The sequence below is a fragment of the Opisthorchis viverrini genome (assembly GCF_000715545.1).
Source record: "Opisthorchis viverrini unplaced genomic scaffold opera_v5_191, whole genome shotgun sequence".
NCBI lineage: Eukaryota > Metazoa > Platyhelminthes > Trematoda > Opisthorchiida > Opisthorchiidae > Opisthorchis > Opisthorchis viverrini.
In genome coordinates this window covers 666,025-684,923 of record NW_008751847.1, presented here as the reverse complement: position 1 = coordinate 684,923, position 18,899 = coordinate 666,025, and the positions used below count along the sequence as shown (strand labels likewise).

The following is an 18,899-nucleotide window of genomic DNA, read 5'->3' as shown; positions in this document are numbered from 1 at the left end:
GTCATTGCGCGTCAGATGTTTGTGAACCACACGCTTCATGACGCCGGGCTTCTTGATTAGATTTCCAATTCAAAAGTTTCAGCCATTGTCTCGAACAAGATCAAAACAGAGGTGGGCTTTCCAATCTTGTAAAGTCCCACGGCGTCACATCGGAATGACATTTTTCAAAAAAAATGTAGCTGCGTGAAGATCGAGTGGACTTACTGACTAATACTGATTCGTGTGACACTTAACTAATGTATCTGATACCTGAAAATCGCCAGATTTTCCCCAATTACAGTTTTCTATAGGGGTATAACCGGTGAATTTTCCTGTTTAAATACGTTTTCGCTGTACTGAGAAAGCCTTCACCGTTTGCATTGCGTCGGATGCCTACACGAGGGTCCTCCAGCTATTCACAGTAACAGACGTACAGAGGACTGAATGAGTTTTATGGCCGTCTCCCTGGGATCATGAGTGACGGTTTACGCTTATCTCCAGAACCGAATCCATTGGTGTATTTTGATCACAATTCAAACAATATGCAGCTATCCATCTGCCACTGCTCAGTGGGCTTGATCCGAAACAGGATCTCAGATTTTACCCCGTTGTTAAAGACATGTCGTTCGATTTTTGTTTGCTCTTGTTCAGGCTTGGACAACCTGACGGTGGCATCGCGCTCGTGCTTCTTTTCGGTTGCAGGACAGGTTTGCACCGAAAGGGTGGCGTGGCTGCATGCTCTCACTCCTACTTTGGAGATGCTGAACATTCAGGTTGTCTTGTTGCCTTAACTCAGTCGCTGCTCCATAAATTCACTTTACTATTTCACTCAGTAGCTTTTTTGAGGACGTCCGTTTTCGCCATCCAAAGAAATTAATGTTTGCAAAGTGTATTTACTCGCCGCCTATGTGTTTCTCTTTGAACTCGTACCGCGTAGGCTGCACTTGGTAGTTCACTAGCCGATCAGCTTGAGCAATTGACGGTCAAACGGAACTTGACTGCCAGACAGGTGAAGAAACTTCTACGAGCCGTACTCACAAACGAAGACGTAGTTTCTGTGTTTCGACGCTACATCAATCTGAATGAACCAGAAACGGGTGAATTGTCGGCACGTACGAAACGTCGCGTCAAGAACCTAGGAATTCTTCGAGGATCGAGCAACTCTCAGTCCAATGCGCTGTTCGCTGACCAACTGCTTGAGCCTAGAGTTGTCACACGGTAAGATTTGGGTGATTTCAGATATTATATACATATATATATATATATATATATATATAAAGTAGGTATTCCCGACGTAATCCCATTTTACAGGGTTGGTGCACTGAGAGTTTGCTGAGGTGAGGTTGAAAGGAACTTTTAATACTACAGTCAACCAGATGGTTCTGAAAGGGAATCGGTTAAATGGAGAGTTGTTGGGATCAATTCTCTGCCATTTTACAGGGTTGGTGCACTGAGAGTTTGCCACTCTGAGGTTGAAAGGAACTTTTAATACTACAGTCAACCAGATGGTTCTGAAAGGGAATCGGTTAAATGGAGAGTTGTTGGGATGGGAACAATTCTCTGCCAGTTTTCTATGAATTAGTGTAGTGGAAAAGCTTGTCGCAAAAGTAGTTGGATCTTGTTTTACCATGTCTGAGCTAATCGGATGGGACTGAAGTCACGTGCACACATGGAGTTATACCGGAATTATGTGCAAAACTGATCGCTCTAAATAGGTTGATCTTTGGAAACAGAGGCTGATGATCCTACTTATATTTGTCTGTTTATAAATACCCAGAGAACAAATAATTCATCCAGGCTATCGCATTGAAGGTTCATCTTAATAAGACAATAGTTGGAAACGTGCTTTAGGAATGCAATAAATCCTGACCAATTCTGGCTATTGTTAGCTCATCCTTATTGCTTGAGACAACTCTATACAATCGACAGTGAAATATTTTCCGAATTTTTTTCGTTCGCCATACCGGCCTCTCTTGGCGCCAACTGATTATAACCACTTCGCGGAACGGTTATCACTAACTGATTCATAAATTTGGCTTTACAATTGCCGCCAGATGGCGGCAGATAGAGACAGAAAGAGGTAGGTAATTTAACCCTGGAGTTGATGTACCGCCCCGTTAACCCCGCGTAGTGAATTAGTGATAGTTTATCGTGTGTGTGTGTGTGTATTGAACGCGGCCTCGGTACCCAAGCTAAACGAGATGTTTTACAGTGCTGAGTTACCCTTTAACGAGAACTGGCGCACATGTTTTTGGTATGTGTTTGCTTTGTTGCTACTCTACCACCCAACTATCCCTATGTGGTGTGGAGTTACACTGTCGTTAGAATAGCTGACACCTGTAACCAACTGCAAACGGCAACTGTGAAATCAAAGGTACAATGGTGGTGGTCGTTGTGGGGGTGACACGCGTTGCTACATTGACTGCCTTTGGAAAGGAGCGGTACTTCTGTTGAAGTTTAAATTTTTGCGCGATTTTGGATCATTCGCAGAGGGGATTGACACATGAACTAATGTTATAACTATATCCCGTCATCCGAGACAGCTGTTTGGTCCTTGACTCCGAATGCTTACTCGAGTATGTACCCATCACCTCGGATCCATCGTGACCGGTGTTTTGTTTTTGAGTCGGTTAGCTGCACACAGTCCGAAAGGTGACCTCGGATGGCCTGCGTCCAAAGGCCATGAGTTGAGTGGGACTTCGGCGTTGCTTTTCATCCTGCTGCTTCACGAAATGCTATTTTACGCATCCTTTAAGGATACGATTGCTGGATGAAGTGAATCCGATGAATCGATCAGATGATGCAGTAAGGACCTTTGTCAGGAATGGCGGGTGGTGAGACGCATTCAAAAGCGTCATTCTAAAGATTAGGGGGTCGCTCTTTCCACTCCACAAACTTTCCATCATGCCTGCCAACTTTCACAGAATGATTTCATTAAGAGGGTAGTCGATATAAGTGAGGAACACTGTGAAACAATCCATTACGAATATAAGGTCGTTCATTTTCAATAAGTACAGGATGCGGTAATCGGTGAAAAATTACGATATAGAACTATATGCGTATGCAGCTTGTAAATAGTTTCGCGGAGTTAACTCTGTTGGCCTACTGTAACTCAGTCGGGCCATCGCATTCATCATCTGGACCACAAGCAACGAAGATATGGTGTTCTCGACAAGAAATCTGCAGATGAGTCGGTTTGTATGACGCCTTGGGTTTCGTGCTACGTATTTGTTCGCTAAGCTTGACAAACGTTTCGGCACCATTTGAGATTTCATTGGTTCTCTATCTCAATGAATGTCTCCCCAACTACCGAAATAACTTGCAAAACCCATCAAGTTACAAATCGATGACGTGCTGCGTGTGAGGCTTGCTCAGAAATATGTAATTTTCGATTTCGAAACGAACCTTACAGATATTTTAGCGCCGGTATTAGATTCAGTCTCGGCCATGTGTTGACACTTTATGAAATATTACTGCCGCCCCTAGAACGATGAAGTTACTGTGGATTCAAGTACACATGTAGCTTTCAAACTCTGTTTTTTTTTCATTAGGTCGTTGGCTCGTACTATACAGCATTCTTTGCGAGAATTTCTCCCGGTGGATCCGTCCACACATTGTAAACAGCCGTCCACCATTCTGGATATGGAGTTTTCCGATGAAGAAGACACTTCCGACGCACGGGGCAATGCAACCGAGAAAACTTGTCATACACGTGATGAGGACTATCAACCCGGTCCTTTTGATCTGTACATCTTGGAGCGTGATAACATGTTGGACCAAATTGTCGGACCAGATAATTCTGTGAAAGCATCGCGCAACCGTCTTGAGGAGTCTACAACCAGTGTGCCTCATGATGAGGACTCAAACGAGTCGAGAGACACAAACAGCGACTCTTCCACTTCGGCACACTCCGCGTCACTGGTGGACATCAATCAATGGTTATCTAACGATAAGCCTACGGCAGAGGAGCTCGACAATTCTACATACACCAATCGGCTACGTTCAAGCCATCTACCCACAACACCGGTTGACAGATCCCCCGCCACATCTACTATCCACAATGTGAGTCTGGGGCTGAACGAAAAACGAAACGGAACGGGTACAGTTACGGATACCCTCGCATCAGATGCCGAACAGGATGATCTAGCTGCTGCATCCAATCCACAGTCAGAAGATGCACAGGGAGACGCAGATGATCGTGAAGATGATGTTTACACCGAGTTCTTGCGATCTTTGTTCGCATCTGATACGAGTGCACAAAATTCACCTCAGAAGAGGGTAAGTTCTGTCGAAATTGAGTTAACTCACTCATGCCTGACCAAGATGTTTTCATACGACCACAGGTTGTTACTCAAATCTGGGTATTTGTATGAGGGACTTCGCGATAGCTGATGGTTAAGTATCGGACTTACTGACCGGAATGTCCAGGTTTGGGTAACCTGGCAGTATATAATCCATCGTCTTTCCTCTGAGTAGTGTGGCAATGGTGCACAGAAAGGGTGTCACAGCTGAACGAGTATGTGATGATTATATTTCAAACCAGTTACTTCATTATTTAGACGGAAGTAAACTAGCCGGTTCAGTCTCATGCCAAGACTAGCTTTTATCCAATTTTACGGTCATTTGCATCACACTCTTCTGTTCTCTGAATGGCGGCCCTTTACGCATGTTTTTTGTCTCATCCTCAACAGTGAATGTCAGTACTTGACGTGGCCCCAACTTTAAGTTTAAGATTTTTGTTCTGTTGGTGAACTGCTAGATTTCGTCAGTTCGCTCTCTCTCTCAAACAAGGAGCGTATTGGTTACTCAGTGGCGTGAAAAGTAAGGTAGTAGCTCCACTTGAGATTTATGCACCAGTTCGGCAAGTGAGACAAGGGTGTTCGGAGTAGCTGAAAATTCTGCTCCAATGTGTGAAACCAATCCTGTCAGACTGATCAGGAGAGAACGTCTGTTTCAATGGCCGTGGTGGTCAGTTAGGAGACCTACACAAATCCTTGTGCACCTGCCCGATATGCCAAAATTAATCACTCACACACAACCTGGTGCTGAACAACTGACCTACTATCATCTGCTAATTGTCTTATTGCTAATCGGATACTTTACTGACTATCAGCTGTGCATCACATTCGCTTCAAGCTTATTATGAACGAAAGATTCACTTGGCAGTTAGTTGAGTTACCACCAAGTTAATTTGCACATGAGTGTAACACTCATGTAGGAAATACGGTTGATGGAAACTTGGGGACTACGCCTACCTGATGAGGCCCAAAAAAGGACGAAACCGGCAATAGATCTGACCTACTAGTTTCAAGGGTGATAATGTGTCGAATTTTGTTTACTTGGGACAGCTTGCGTCAAATCCGATTAGACCAGATATGGTTTTTTGGGATATGTTTTCCAAAGTGTTTCTGTAGGCGAATTTCACCTTTCTAATTTACTTATGTTCACTGCCGCTCACCAAAACGTGGTGAGGAAGTTAGTTGAGGCCCTGACTGGCTCACCAGCTCCTGAGCACTCGGTTCATTCAATCCCGCAGTTGAATTTGCAGCGCTATGCAACCAGCTAGTTGGAGGATAGACCAACTGACGCTGGTTGGATCAAAGATGTCCATCATCATCGGCAGCATAACGTCGGTATACATGGTCTGGGATACTGTCAGTGTGTCCAATCCTAGACGGGGTCCTCAACCAAATCCCTTGGCTAAAAAGTCTGACCGCAAGGCAGCGGTGTTCAGCGGGAAATAAAAGCGGGTTATCATTTTTATAGGACAAGTCGCCACACTTGTTACAACCCGCGACTTGGATGCCCAGGAGACTGTGCTGGTCAGACCGCTAACCATTGACCAATCTAGTATGAGAGGCACACGCCGTCACACAACGGTAATGTCCAATCTCTTCGTGACAGACCAAGGTCGTCCTGTCGGAGCTGTTGGTTGATTCATCGTAATGGACAATGGCACTGCATACGGTTTCTAGGAAGCCAAAGGTATCCATCAGTGGGTTGTATTACTGTTGCCTTCCCGCCAGTCACTTACTGTTATCATTTTTGGTTTAGTACTTTTGAACTTCTTGCCAATACTAACTACCAGTTGGGTTTTGAATACTCAGTAGATTTGCAACCGCGTTTTCTGCTTCGGAAATAAGAATGAACGACAGTTTGTGAAAAACCTTTCTGTATGGTTGTTTGGACATTCGCAAGATATAGACATAACCAAACAAAGTGGAATAACGAGTCGCAAACGGGATGCATCGAAGTTCCAACTTTGACTGAACGGTTTTCAGACAACCAGATGACGATGGGCTGTAAATCGGTTTCACTATCTAACCGCCCGTTTAAAACTGAGTCAAATAGTCGCTTCAAAGTTATCATCGGACACCAATTTTTCACGGAATCTTCTGTAATTTCGGGTGCTGCAACGTTTAGGTGTTTCGAGATGTCTACATCTATTCGTGACATTTCGTTTGGTTGATAAAATCATACAGTAGCCGTTGTCTGTTTGCATTGTCATATCACAACCCTTTTTCCGTGAACCTTTTACAAATAAATGTTGTGCCTTAACCAGTGAGCTGTCTCAACTCAGGCTTCAACCTACAAATCACGATTCAAATATCACAGACCGTCCAGATAGTTAGTCCAACAGGCTTCGAAACACCGGTAGTTTCCAGCTTAGTGGTCATTGATTTGCTTGTCGAGCTTAACAATTGACCTGCGAGGACACCATAATCACGAATGACACATATCAGCATGCCTGCGCTTTCCTTTGTGCTTCGGAAAATTGATAGCACTAACCTCATTCAACATCTCAAAACAGCCAACAGGAAAATACTGAATCGATGAATTTATATTTCATGTAATACTTCTCTCCTTGTTTTGAGGCTCGTATTTCTCCAAACAGTGTGCCTCTCGGGCAGCGTCGAACTGGACACCGAGAGCAGGAGCGAACGGACGGTCTCACGCATTGGCCGACTGTAGCTACACCACATTCTCCGAGTACACTCGATCGGAATCACACGAAAGAAAACGACAATCAGGACGAGGCAGACGATGAGGACGATGACCCAGACGATCCTGAATTCGATGTGATGGCCGAACTGGATCAAGTGAATCGAGAAGACTTCTTTGATGAGCTTCGTGACGATCGGGCTGTCCGCGTATCCAAGCAAGAAGCAAAAGTAAGTTAAAATTTCCACCCACCCACATTGGCTTGGCGCTTCCTTTTTGTGACTTGTTACCTGTCGTTCGTATGGTTATGTTTGACTTTCTAATTGTCTCACTCTCCTACAGACACTTCATCGAGATATGCAGGCTCTGTTCAGTGATGAGGATGACGATGGTCAGGGTGCAGCATCCGGCAAACCACCCGCCTCCGCCGTGTATGCAATTACGTCCCATTGTCATCGCCTGCTCCAAGCAAACCGTGTTGCAAAACGAGAACCTATTGACTCTGAAACAGAAGAACAACAAGGTTGCACCTCAGCTAACGATAATGTTGCCATGCCTAGCATGCAAAGTACAATCAAGGAACAGATGGCTTTGGCATTGGAACAGATACAACCTGTCAGGACGTGAGTTTCTTCTCTCTTCCCGAAGTACCTGTTCGATACGGCCTCCGCCGTGTATGCAATTACGTCCCATTGTCATCGCCTGCTCCAAGCAAACCGTGTTGCAAAACGAGAACCTATTGACTCTGAAACAGAAGAACAACAAGGTTGCACCTCAGCTAACGATAATGTTGCCATGCCTAGCATGCAAAGTACAATCAAGGAACAGATGGCTTTGGCATTGGAACAGATACAACCTGTCAGGACGTGAGTTTCTTCTCTCTTCCCGAAGTACCTGTTCGATACGTCGAAGAAGTCGCTCTTCGTATTTTTTTTAAAAAAAAGATAGCACATCTAACTTTTAGACTATTATTTCACTGATCGATTTCCAATGGCAGTTCTCGTGACGTTTCAGAAATTGATGACCGCTGTAATGGTTGTTCATTAGATCAATTCTGGCTCAGTCGGTCCAATCCCAAAAACCCACACGCATCGTCTTTGTGGCCTTCAGTTTCCTCTGTCTGATAGTCTCGTATCGACTGTGCCTGGCCTGAATATGCCGACTGCCCTTGCCTCTGTATGATCAACCTGACCCTGTTTAGGTAAGAGCGCAGACCCACTGACTTGAAGATCCGTGGTTCGAACCCAACCCCCCTCCACATCTCGAGTACTCCTGTCTAGGCGTGGGCAACCTGGTAATATCCAGTCCTCCTTTCGGGTAGCAATGCAACCAAGCATCGAAAGCGTGTTACAGCTGAACCATTTTTCGGCTTTCTATCTGATAGTAATTATTTTGTTTCAGCCGATGAAAGCTGTGTGAGGTTAAATAATTCACCTAAACGTGAGCCTTTGAATATCACTTTTCTGGCTGTGGTTTTTGTTCAACTAGATTTTTGCCCAACATTAACTGTTACCATGGGGGAGGTTCGCCCCCCGGTTAGATTCCGACGGTAGGCCTTTTTCTACTAGTTCGTTATTAGTAGTTTGAACCTTTTCTCGACGTCATTGATAAATTCCCCAGCTTAATGCATTAAATATTGAATGTGCCGTTTCCTGTCAAGTTAGATTAGTCCTACATGACATTCAATGCGGGGGAGGAATATGGTCATGTATCCTTGTCTGACTATCGATACAGTCTCCAGCTCGAAGTCAGGACCTGCTAATACCTTGTAACTCAGCCTGTTGTTTGGGTAAAACGTGGGTTATTCAACCACATGGTCGCACTGGGCGTGCGAGAAACCTGCCGTAGGCATATACTAAACGGAATTTCCGGGCGTATGATTCACTCGGAGATATTTCATCAATGTGCTTTATAAAATTAATTCAACTTGTGTCGTATACTGTGCAGCGGTTGAAGGAGTCGACATTCAGTCATTTGGTCCGCATAAGAGGTTTATAATCCATCTTTCGAATTCATATCCAGGACATTGTCAACATTTTTTTCATAAGCGTACCCTTTATGGTGTAAAACATATAGCTAATGAACGCACCACCTTTCCGAATCAATGCGAATCCAAAGTTCAGACTACACTGTTGACTACAACACACTTTCATGGGGCTGGTGGAAATTAAAACAAATCTACACTACTCTTAATGGATAAGTAGCCCGAAACAACTGTTTCTACCATATAATATGTGCGTTTTATTACCTCCGTCCGGACGGAAGGCAGCACTTCCTTCGTAGGGACAGCTGCATGCGTTTTCCAAGATTGTAATCCATAACCAGGAAAAAATAGTTTGGTTTCCGTCGCTTTTCGTACAGTTTGTGTGTTCATTCGTTCCCTTTAGCGTAACATATGATGACCGAAATTAATGAACTGTACCGTAGCTTAGTGGTAGGAGGACTACGCACCTATTTACAACGATCCACGGGGAGTAAGAATGACAACTTTACGCCTTTTCCACTCACAGTCTGACCGAGGTTCAAATGCAGCAGCTACAAAGGCAACTGGGTATGCACATCCAACTGCTCACGACCAACTTCTTGTGCACCTACGATTTTGTCCATCTGCACTCGTCGGTCACACGAGTTTGTGCGAGCGCTTTAAAAGAACTGGCCTCCAGGCGCGACGCGTTCGATCTCATGGCACAACAAAGGTCGCAATCAATGGGAAGCAGGCACCAACCGACAAGCTTCTACCGATCCTGTCCGACTTTGGACGAGGCTGTGCAGCTAATCACCGACTACGCTGGTCTGTCTTTTCTCCCACTATTACCTCGCAATCCACATCGACCGGGGAGTGATGTTTCTTCGCCGTCTACAAAGAACTCACGGGTTCCCGTTGCGCCGTCTATACCACTGCCACACTGCTTGCTACGATTGATGGTCAACAACCGCATTTGGTCGTACCCTTATCTAATGCCCAGTTCCCTACCATCTAAACCCGATCCACTAAGCGGACCGCAGTGTCGTCGTCGGATCTTTTTCCACTCGTCGGAAGATGCCCTTATTCTTCTGGGATTAGCCGATTTCTCTGGAACATATATTCCACCGGAACCGGAATCGGATGAGCCACAATTCAATCACAGTCGATACCTTACGTACCGTCTGATTCAGAAACATTTGTTACCTCACCGAAACCTCTTGCAATTGCGCACACGTCGATGGAGCTTGCTATCCAATCACTCGTCCCAGGAAAAGCTGATGTCATTAGCAAACTTGCCTTTGGCTACTAGACACCTTGTTCAGCTGTTTTCTGGTATTTCGTCAACTTCTCCTTTGAATAAACGAACACTGCACAAATTGGCTGATGAAGTGGCTGCTTGTTCTATTCCGCATCGTATCTCACTCAGACTGGGCTGCCTGTCAGAAATGCCGTTTCAGGATTTGTTCCGACGTGATGCCCTACCTCCTCATAGTGGGTATGAGACATTTCTGTTGAATGTCAACACCGAGGGCTCGTGTCGAGGCGAATTCTCGAAAATGGTCCATGACTTGCTCACGGATTTCTCCCAACAAGCACAATGTTTGTGGTGGTCCCATGAACATATCAGCGTTAAACCAGATTGGTCGTCTGTTTCTCCATTACCCATACCTGGCCCGATTGCTATCAAACCAGAGGAGACTGGTGATTCAGTGCCGCGGGATTTGGGTCTACTGGGACCCACATTTTTACCAGCCATACCTGTAGACTTCACACCAGATGGGTAAGTATTTATGTACATGTATTTCATCATAATTCCATGCCTCTAGTATGTTTAATAGGCCCAATTCCCCTTATTACTTGATCGGAGTCTCAGTAAACTATCTTGCGTGTTTTCAACACCATCTGTCGTACACAGTCATCCAACATAAAGCGTCCGCCAAACGGGTCGTGCACATGAAGGCGATTTGTCGTTCTTTTCAAGAGTGTGGTCATTATCGCCTTAAAAATTACCTGCTTTTATTGGTTATCGACAGAATATCCCACAGAACCGACTTAATTCATTCCATCACGCCTTGTATCCTACCACCACCTATTTGAATGCGAATGCGGCTGGGACGCTTTTTTTGCCAGTTTGTTTTCGTTTGGGCAGTGTACTTATTGTTATCAATCCCATCGCTCGATTGTCCATGAAGCTCATAGGCTCAATTTATTGAATAATTTACCAAAACGAATAGATTGCCAACATTTTGCGTTATTTGAGAATGGCAAATCTTGACAGCCCATTCATGATGATGGGTTTCCCCTGAACACAAATCGTTTTTGTCGCGTAGTCTTGAATTTAAGTAGATTATTGCCGTTTGTAATGCGAACGTGATCGGGTTCCGAAAAGCTCACCCATGTGAGGATTTCGTTCATTCTGGGATCCACCAGATGGCATCGGCCACGTCGCCCTTTGCCAGCATTTTGAGCTACAGGATCCAGGACTACCCGTCCGCGGAGCATTTTTGGGCAGCTACTGAACAAAACACATCATTCAAATGGATGGCCGCCCAAGAAACTAAGTGGACACGTTCAACTCCATCCATGGCGAACGGTGTAATGTCCCTGCCTTACTGTCGGATGCCTCCTGTAAGCTGAGTTCCGTTCAGAGTCCCCTGACCATGCTCACCTTGGTTGACCTGATCTGCTGCATTTGATACCACACTATTGGATGTTGAGTCCTGTTGTGCCCCCTTTAGCACCGCCTCACGCACCATTGAAAAAGATAATGAGTTGTACTTCTCTTCTGGCTTGCAGCCCTTGAGAAGTCTGGTAATACCTATGGGTGCTCCAGGCCCGGACACGACAAATCGATAGGCTAGGCCTGAAATTCAATCGTGGACACTCGTAGTTGCGTACAGATGCCCTGAACGACTCTTCGAGCTGTCAATTTGTCGAAATATAGGTAGCTCGGGTGTGTTTACTGGCGAACAGATCAACTGCCATCCGATCAGCCACCAGACCCTTTGAGCTAAATACATGATTGGACAAACCTCCGCGGCTGAACATTTAGCACCAACGCAAGGGGTCGAGCCCGATTCGGGGCCTGTGAGATACACCATGTAGGTGCTCTCTATTGTGGACCGTCTAATGGAATGTAGTGCGTAACAGCTCTAGCTGCCTGCGTATTATATGATGATCCGATGTGATAAGCACTGAGACTATGGTAGCATTTTAGCAACAAATCTCCAGCCTAATCGTGGCTGCTCTGAGGCTTGATCATCAAGTACATTAACAACTGCAAGTCGCCTTTGAATTGCATGTTCACAGGAGATTACTAATTTTTCTGACATCTCCGTGTTTATCCTTATCATTCTGTTTACCTATCTGCTCCATTTGCAGGCAAGTTGTGGTAAATACCGAACTAGAACCCGCTTTGGTTGAGTTCGATGCAACTTCAGATTCAACTAAACTATGTCGTGGGACCAAGTCGACCGCCATTCCTCACCAACCCAGCAATTACAGAGTGATGTCACATGACACACCGAAGCCCAGCATTGTGGATCATATTGAGTCCGTACTTGCTCAATTACGCAAGTGGGCTCTGCAGGAGGATCGGTGTTCAAAACGTCGCAATCCAACCGAGCTGACTGCGGGGACGCTTCGATTCTTAGCTTCTGCATCGCCCGTCGCTGGAAAGCTTCCTCTACCGCGGTTACCTACAAGTTCCGCGGCGCAACGTCGTCCTCTCCTTCCACGTCCTTCTGATGCGAGCAAACGACCTGCTGCAGATGCTGCTTCTCTCGCATCCAGAGATGTACAGCCATCTCCAATGCCTATCGATACACATTCTTTCCGAGAGCCTTCTCTCGATTCTAACTTGAGCCGATGTCAAAAAACAGTGAACTTTTTGGCCGATCAGTTTCATTTTGGTTTGGACAAAGTTGTTCACACATACGGTGATTTGATTTTGGGCTGCAACAAATTTCAGCCCATTTCAAAGGCTCTCCCGTGCGCGAACGATGGCGGGAATTTACAGATGACAGCACCTGATTGTCCCACCAGTCAGCAACCCATTTCGGTTTTCTCAGGATCTTGTTTTCTAACGCCGGCTCGATTTATAAATCGATGTAAAGCCCGTGGTGAGGCTACAACAGCCGATTTGTTCACACTGCCCTCTTCTGTGTTACCCCAACGTCAGTCCACCTTGGATGAGTTTGACGTTCATCGGGCTCGATCACTTTTGGATCGATGTCGTGCTTATTTATCCCCCTCTGAATACGGCAACCTGGTTCTCACACTGAGGGAGTTGAATCGTATTGTTTACGGGCATGATTCTTCTAGCTTTTCAGCTGCTCAACGCCACAAAGCCATTTTGCACACAATTGCTTCTGTTTTGCAACAGTTACGTGAGCATCGTGCGCTATGGGAGGATTTTCTCTCTCTACTGGTCGTGGAACAGGCTAAAGATTTGGGATTACTGACGACATTCAGAAACTTAGCTCGAATAGACCGTGTGCAACGTGTGCTGCACGAGCTGGTACCACGAGGCAAGCGATTTTGGCGTCGTTTGCGCAACTTGGCTGATGGTGTCTGTCATGAAGATGGACAGACTTCGAGTACATCTACTGAAGCTGGTGGCAGCACCAAAGGATCGCAGAAGACTCATCGGTCTATGCGCCCCACAGATAGGTTTCGTTGGGAATCCGCCAAAGCCCGTTTTCGACTTTTACGAGGCAAAGGGGTACGTACAAAGTCGGTTCGTGCACCGCTTTCAAAGACTTGGTCATTCCTGGAGAGTGCTTGGAGAAATCGTCCAGTCCTCATATCGCGGTTGGCTTGTCTACTTAACAATGCCCACAAACCATACTCTGGTTTTGAACAAGTGAGTCGCCTCTTTGTTCACTTTACCTAATCCCGTTTTTCCTTCCGATCTTACGCTGCTGGTCTCGTTGAAATGAAACAACTAATACAGTTATAACAAGTTTTGATATGACAAAAGCGTTCTCTTATTATGGCCCGCGTCAGCTCATCCAGATTGATGAGAAGTCCTGATTTTTTATCAGTACGGACACTCTCCATCTGTTACGCTGCTTAGGCGTGTAGCTGAAATCGTCCCTCGGTGATTTTGGCGAGTGTTCAATAACTGAATACGCTGAAATTGATTGAACCCCCCTCAAGTAAGCGATATTTCTCTTGATCCAAACGGCGAACCGCAAAACATGAACTAACCAACTTAGCAGCTGGAAAACCAACCAACAGCCTTGCCACTATGTGCATTTTTCCCGTGGCACAGCAGCCAGCTACCAGGAAAAGCTTTTGCGTCTCTCCAAATCCATTTCTCCCAGGTACTTTCCACTTTTGAGATGTGGGAGGTTGCTGTATGTGGAGGAAATTGGACGTTTTCAGCCGACCGATGACTTTCACGTTATGGACACCCGCTTTTGGTTCAACACCGGCACGGCTCACATGGTCGCTTATGGGGCTGGGTCGGTACATACCTAGTCCATTCCGAGGTTCGGCCCAGTCAGCAGAAGAAACAGGACCATGTGGGTTGTATGGCTTTTACGGACGGGATCTTAATTCCTGAGGCTTGTTGTCCCCATTGTTCACATCCACTAGAGAACCAGAAATAGGAAACTCCACACATAGTCTCATGTACTTTCTAGACAAATAACTGTGTTTTATGAGGTAAAGTCGATTTACTGAGAGAGGTGTGCGATACGCAACGCATCTTGCGTTCCGTATTCTTGTGAATAAGGTGTATGCTCAGACAGGAGATTCGAGTGTACGAAGTCCGATTTGAGGTTGTCAGCACTCGACAGGCTACAAACGTAATAAGCTCTTGACGATAGCAATAACAGTCTTATTCGTGTACATCCACCCTATCCTCATGTTAATTTATCTTAGAATCTAGTGCCATAGATCCCGCTCACCTCGATTTTCTACTATTTCCACAGGGGTTTGAAGAAATCGATCTCCTATCCAGACATTCATTGGACACGCTTCCTACCAGCGGATACCAAGAATCTGAGCAAGCATCTTTCCCCCCCAAACCGATTCCACGAAACTCCTCGCTAATCGATGGATGGGAAGTTTCGACTGTTCTTTCGGCTGCTGCTGCCAGGCGGCATCGGCTAGGTGGTTCCGGTCCAACTTCAGCCCACCGAACTTGTCCGTGTCCTTGTCACCCCAGTTCTGCAGCAGTTACAGCCACGACAGGAAAGCTGAGTAAACTGGATAGTTTGGGTCGAAGACATTGCATTTCTTGTGGACTCCGCGTAAGTATCCATTACCGGGTGCGTTTTTGCTTATTGTACTCGTATTCAGCTTTCTGACAGCCATTCACCCTATTTTCCAGGTTCAACGCGGCATTGTATACATGGATGAGTACAATCTGCACCTACGCAACGTGGAAATCGTCTGGCCTGCAGACTTCAAACCCAAGGCTCCTTTGATGCCTGCGACGACTAACAAAAACCGGACAACTTCAGAATCGGGCCAGCCGATCCCTGGTCGTTCAGGCGCACAGGCCGGCTACTTACCAACTCGTAGTATCCTGGCGCAGCTTGCTGAGCACCACAATCAGATGCGAACAAAACAAAACGACCTGAATCAGTCATTTACCTTACCTGACATAGCTAAGCGACGTGTATCCATAGAATTTGTTCGCGCATGTAAGACAGAGCTCATGCCTCCGCTTTCTACTGCGTCTTCAGAAGACATAGCAAATCGACCCGTCGTGAACCAAGACGCGGACACACTGTACAACAGGGAAGATGCATCTCCCGAATCCTCTCCGCCAACTACACCTGTTGAATCTCCTGTTGCTCTGGCATCTCCAACTCATTGGTTTCTGCATGATGATGATGCTGCTTGCTTCAATACAGAGGCGTTTACGAACTCATCAGCCACAAGGACATCATCGTCCTATGCCTATAATTCGGAAGTATGGGCCTCCATGCCATCACCGCCAACTCAGCTCAACCAAGATTCCACTCTTTGGCATCCAGAGGAGGATAGACAGTTGCTGGAGTTTAGTAAGGCCCGGGGTCGTTACAGCTCATCAATGTTCACCGATTTAGCCCGTTGTTGGATTCCGAAGCCATATCCGGACTCAGTATCTCGCACGGCCTCCGAACTGGAGATGCGATTCAAAAAACTCATGAGGCTGACTCTTGGGGATGCCTATGACTCAGACTTATTCTTAAGTCCCGAAAGGATTGAATCAGACCAAGATGTGTGATGCGAAGTCCCTTTTTCACAGCCTTATCGCTCTTATTAACTCCTTATGACTTCATTTTCTTGTACAGCCATTTTCTTCTACTTTTCTTATGTGAGGTCTTGTAATTAACTTTCACAGTACTAGGTTTCAGCACAGAGCACGATCGCCCATGTCAATAAATCCGTCCTCTCTAAGTCAATGTCTTTTGAAGTCCAGTTGTTAGGTTCAGTCTGTCGGCAACCTTGTTATGTCAGCTAATTTTGCCACGTTCATAGTTCCCTTCTGATTGCGTATGCTTACCATCCTCACTTTTCGGTTTGAATTTATCCACCAGATTTAATTCCACTTGGCACAGTTAACCTACCAGTTCGGTTTCGGGAACTATTCTTGTTTGCCGTCTATTTGGATATCCTGAGGTACCTTCGATAAACATTATCTCCGATATAACAGCTTGAATGCCGTTAATTGCATCCTCAATCTGCGTCTCTTTCATGCAGCCTCGAAAAATCCAAATCAATTATGTTATATTGGTGAAGTGATTATATTTAGAGGCGCACAAATTGTTTCCTGCAACTGATGTAAACAGCTAGAAGGCCGTATTAGAGAGGGAGTTGTTGCAGGGGGTCGTGGATAGATCATCATCGACAGCATGACATCAGTCTCTAACATATGATTTGTTTGAAAGCCTCATTTTGAAGAAAAATATAAAAGTGGATGGGGAAGGGACTCATAGCTAGCTTACTACGCCTCCGGACACTCATTCAGGCAATCTGGATAGAAACTGACAACGAGAATACCATGGACATCGGTCAGCAGCCATATCTGGCAGTCTCCAACCCAGCGCAGTGGGGATCACGCTGTCCCCATCCCGGAAAGCAAGTAGTACTGAAAGAATCCAAATGTCTGGTAATCTACTTCATACTCCTGTGCCAGGTCAAGGGTTGGCCACCTCTCTGCTTCTGCCACTCTAAATTGAGCACGGAAAACGCCACTCGCTTCAGCAAACAATGATTCGGCATACGCAATAAATGGTCTAACCAACGCAGCTTCCGGTGCTGAACACATCCCTCAATCGATATCTGCTGCACAGCCGAAAACTCACTTTCTGATTGCCTCGTCACGCATTCCCCGACACTTTGGACACGCTTCCTACCAGCGGATACCAAGAATCTGAGCAAGCATCTTTCCCCCCCAAACCGATTCCACGAAACTCCTCGCTAATCGATGGATGGGAAGTTTCGACTGTTCTTTCGGCTGCTGCTGCCAGGCGGCATCGGCTAGGTGGTTCCGGTCCAACTTCAGCCCACCGAACTTGTCCGTGTCCTTGTCACCCCAGTTCTGCAGCAGTTACAGCCACGACAGGAAAGCTGAGTAAACTGGATAGTTTGGGTCGAAGACATTGCATTTCTTGTGGACTCCGCGTAAGTATCCATTACCGGGTGCGTTTTTGCTTATTGTACTCGTATTCAGCTTTCTGACAGCCATTCACCCTATTTTCCAGGTTCAACGCGGCATTGTATACATGGATGAGTACAATCTGCACCTACGCAACGTGGAAATCGTCTGGCCTGCAGACTTCAAACCCAAGGCTCCTTTGATGCCTGCGACGACTAACAAAAACCGGACAACTTCAGAATCGGGCCAGCCGATCCCTGGTCGTTCAGGCGCACAGGCCGGCTACTTACCAACTCGTAGTATCCTGGCGCAGCTTGCTGAGCACCACAATCAGATGCGAACAAAACAAAACGACCTGAATCAGTCATTTACCTTACCTGACATAGCTAAGCGACGTGTATCCATAGAATTTGTTCGCGCATGTAAGACAGAGCTCATGCCTCTGCTTTCTACTGCGTCTTCAGAAGACATAGCAAATCGACCCGTCGTGAACCAAGACGCGGACACACTGTACAACAGGGAAGATGCATCTCCCGAATCCTCTCCGCCAACTACACCTGTTGAATCTCCTGTTGCTCTGGCATCTCCAACTCATTGGTTTCTGCATGATGATGATGCTGCTTGCTTCAATACAGAGGCGTTTACGAACTCATCAGCCACAAGGACATCATCGTCCTATGCCTATAATTCGGAAGTATGGGCCTCCATGCCATCACCGCCAACTCAGCTCAACCAAGATTCCACTCTTTGGCATCCAGAGGAGGATAGACAGTTGCTGGAGTTTAGTAAGGCCCGGGGTCGTTACAGCTCATCAATGTTCACCGATTTAGCCCGTTGTTGGATTCCGAAGCCATATCCGGACTCAGTATCTCGCACGGCCTCCGAACTGGAGATGCGATTCAAAAAACTCATGAGGCTGACTCTTGGGGATGCCTATGACTCAGACTTATTCTTAAGTCCCGAAAGGATTGAATCAGACCAAGATGTGTGATGCGAAGTCCCTTTTTCACAGCCTTATCGCTCTTATTAACTCCTTATGACTTCATTTTCTTGTACAGCCATTTTCTTCTACTTTTCTTATGTGAGGTCTTGTAATTAACTTTCACAGTACTAGGTTTCAGCACAGAGCACGATCGCCCATGTCAATAAATCCGTCCTCTCTAAGTCAATGTCTTTTGAAGTCCAGTTGTTAGGTTCAGTCTGTCGGCAACCTTGTTATGTCAGCTAATTTTGCCACGTTCATAGTTCCCTTCTGATTGCGTATGCTTACCATCCTCACTTTTCGGTTTGAATTTATCCACCAGATTTAATTCCACTTGGCACAGTTAACCTACCAGTTCGGTTTCGGGAACTATTCTTGTTTGCCGTCTATTTGGATATCCTGAGGTACCTTCGATAAACATTATCTCCGAT

At 45.9% G+C, this 18,899-nt stretch overlaps 2 protein-coding genes across 2 annotated transcripts in view; one reads left to right on the top strand and one right to left on the bottom strand.

Annotated features, from left to right (window-relative positions):
* T265_07884 (hypothetical protein) overlaps positions 1-9,605 on the bottom strand; it is a gene marked incomplete at both ends in the record, with an annotated part of 25,762 nt that extends 16,157 nt beyond the window's left edge. The window contains one exon of the mRNA XM_009173534.1: positions 9,517-9,605. Within this exon, the coding sequence (XP_009171798.1) occupies positions 9,517-9,605 (89 nt within the window). The remainder of the gene's footprint in view (positions 1-9,516) is intronic.
* T265_07885 (hypothetical protein) overlaps positions 1-18,647 on the top strand; it is a gene marked incomplete at both ends in the record, with an annotated part of 50,815 nt that extends 32,168 nt beyond the window's left edge. Inside the window, 10 exons of the mRNA XM_009173535.1 lie at positions 931-1,197; positions 3,531-4,257; positions 6,855-7,151; positions 7,264-7,544; positions 9,432-10,667; positions 12,269-13,751; positions 14,827-15,147; positions 15,228-15,906; positions 17,259-17,512; positions 17,593-18,647. Of these exons, the coding sequence (XP_009171799.1) occupies positions 931-1,197; positions 3,531-4,257; positions 6,855-7,151; positions 7,264-7,544; positions 9,432-10,667; positions 12,269-13,751; positions 14,827-15,147; positions 15,228-15,906; positions 17,259-17,512; positions 17,593-18,477 (6,430 nt within the window). The remainder of the gene's footprint in view (positions 1-930; positions 1,198-3,530; positions 4,258-6,854; positions 7,152-7,263; positions 7,545-9,431; positions 10,668-12,268; positions 13,752-14,826; positions 15,148-15,227; positions 15,907-17,258; positions 17,513-17,592) is intronic.
* Between the last annotated feature and the right edge of the window lie 252 nt (positions 18,648-18,899).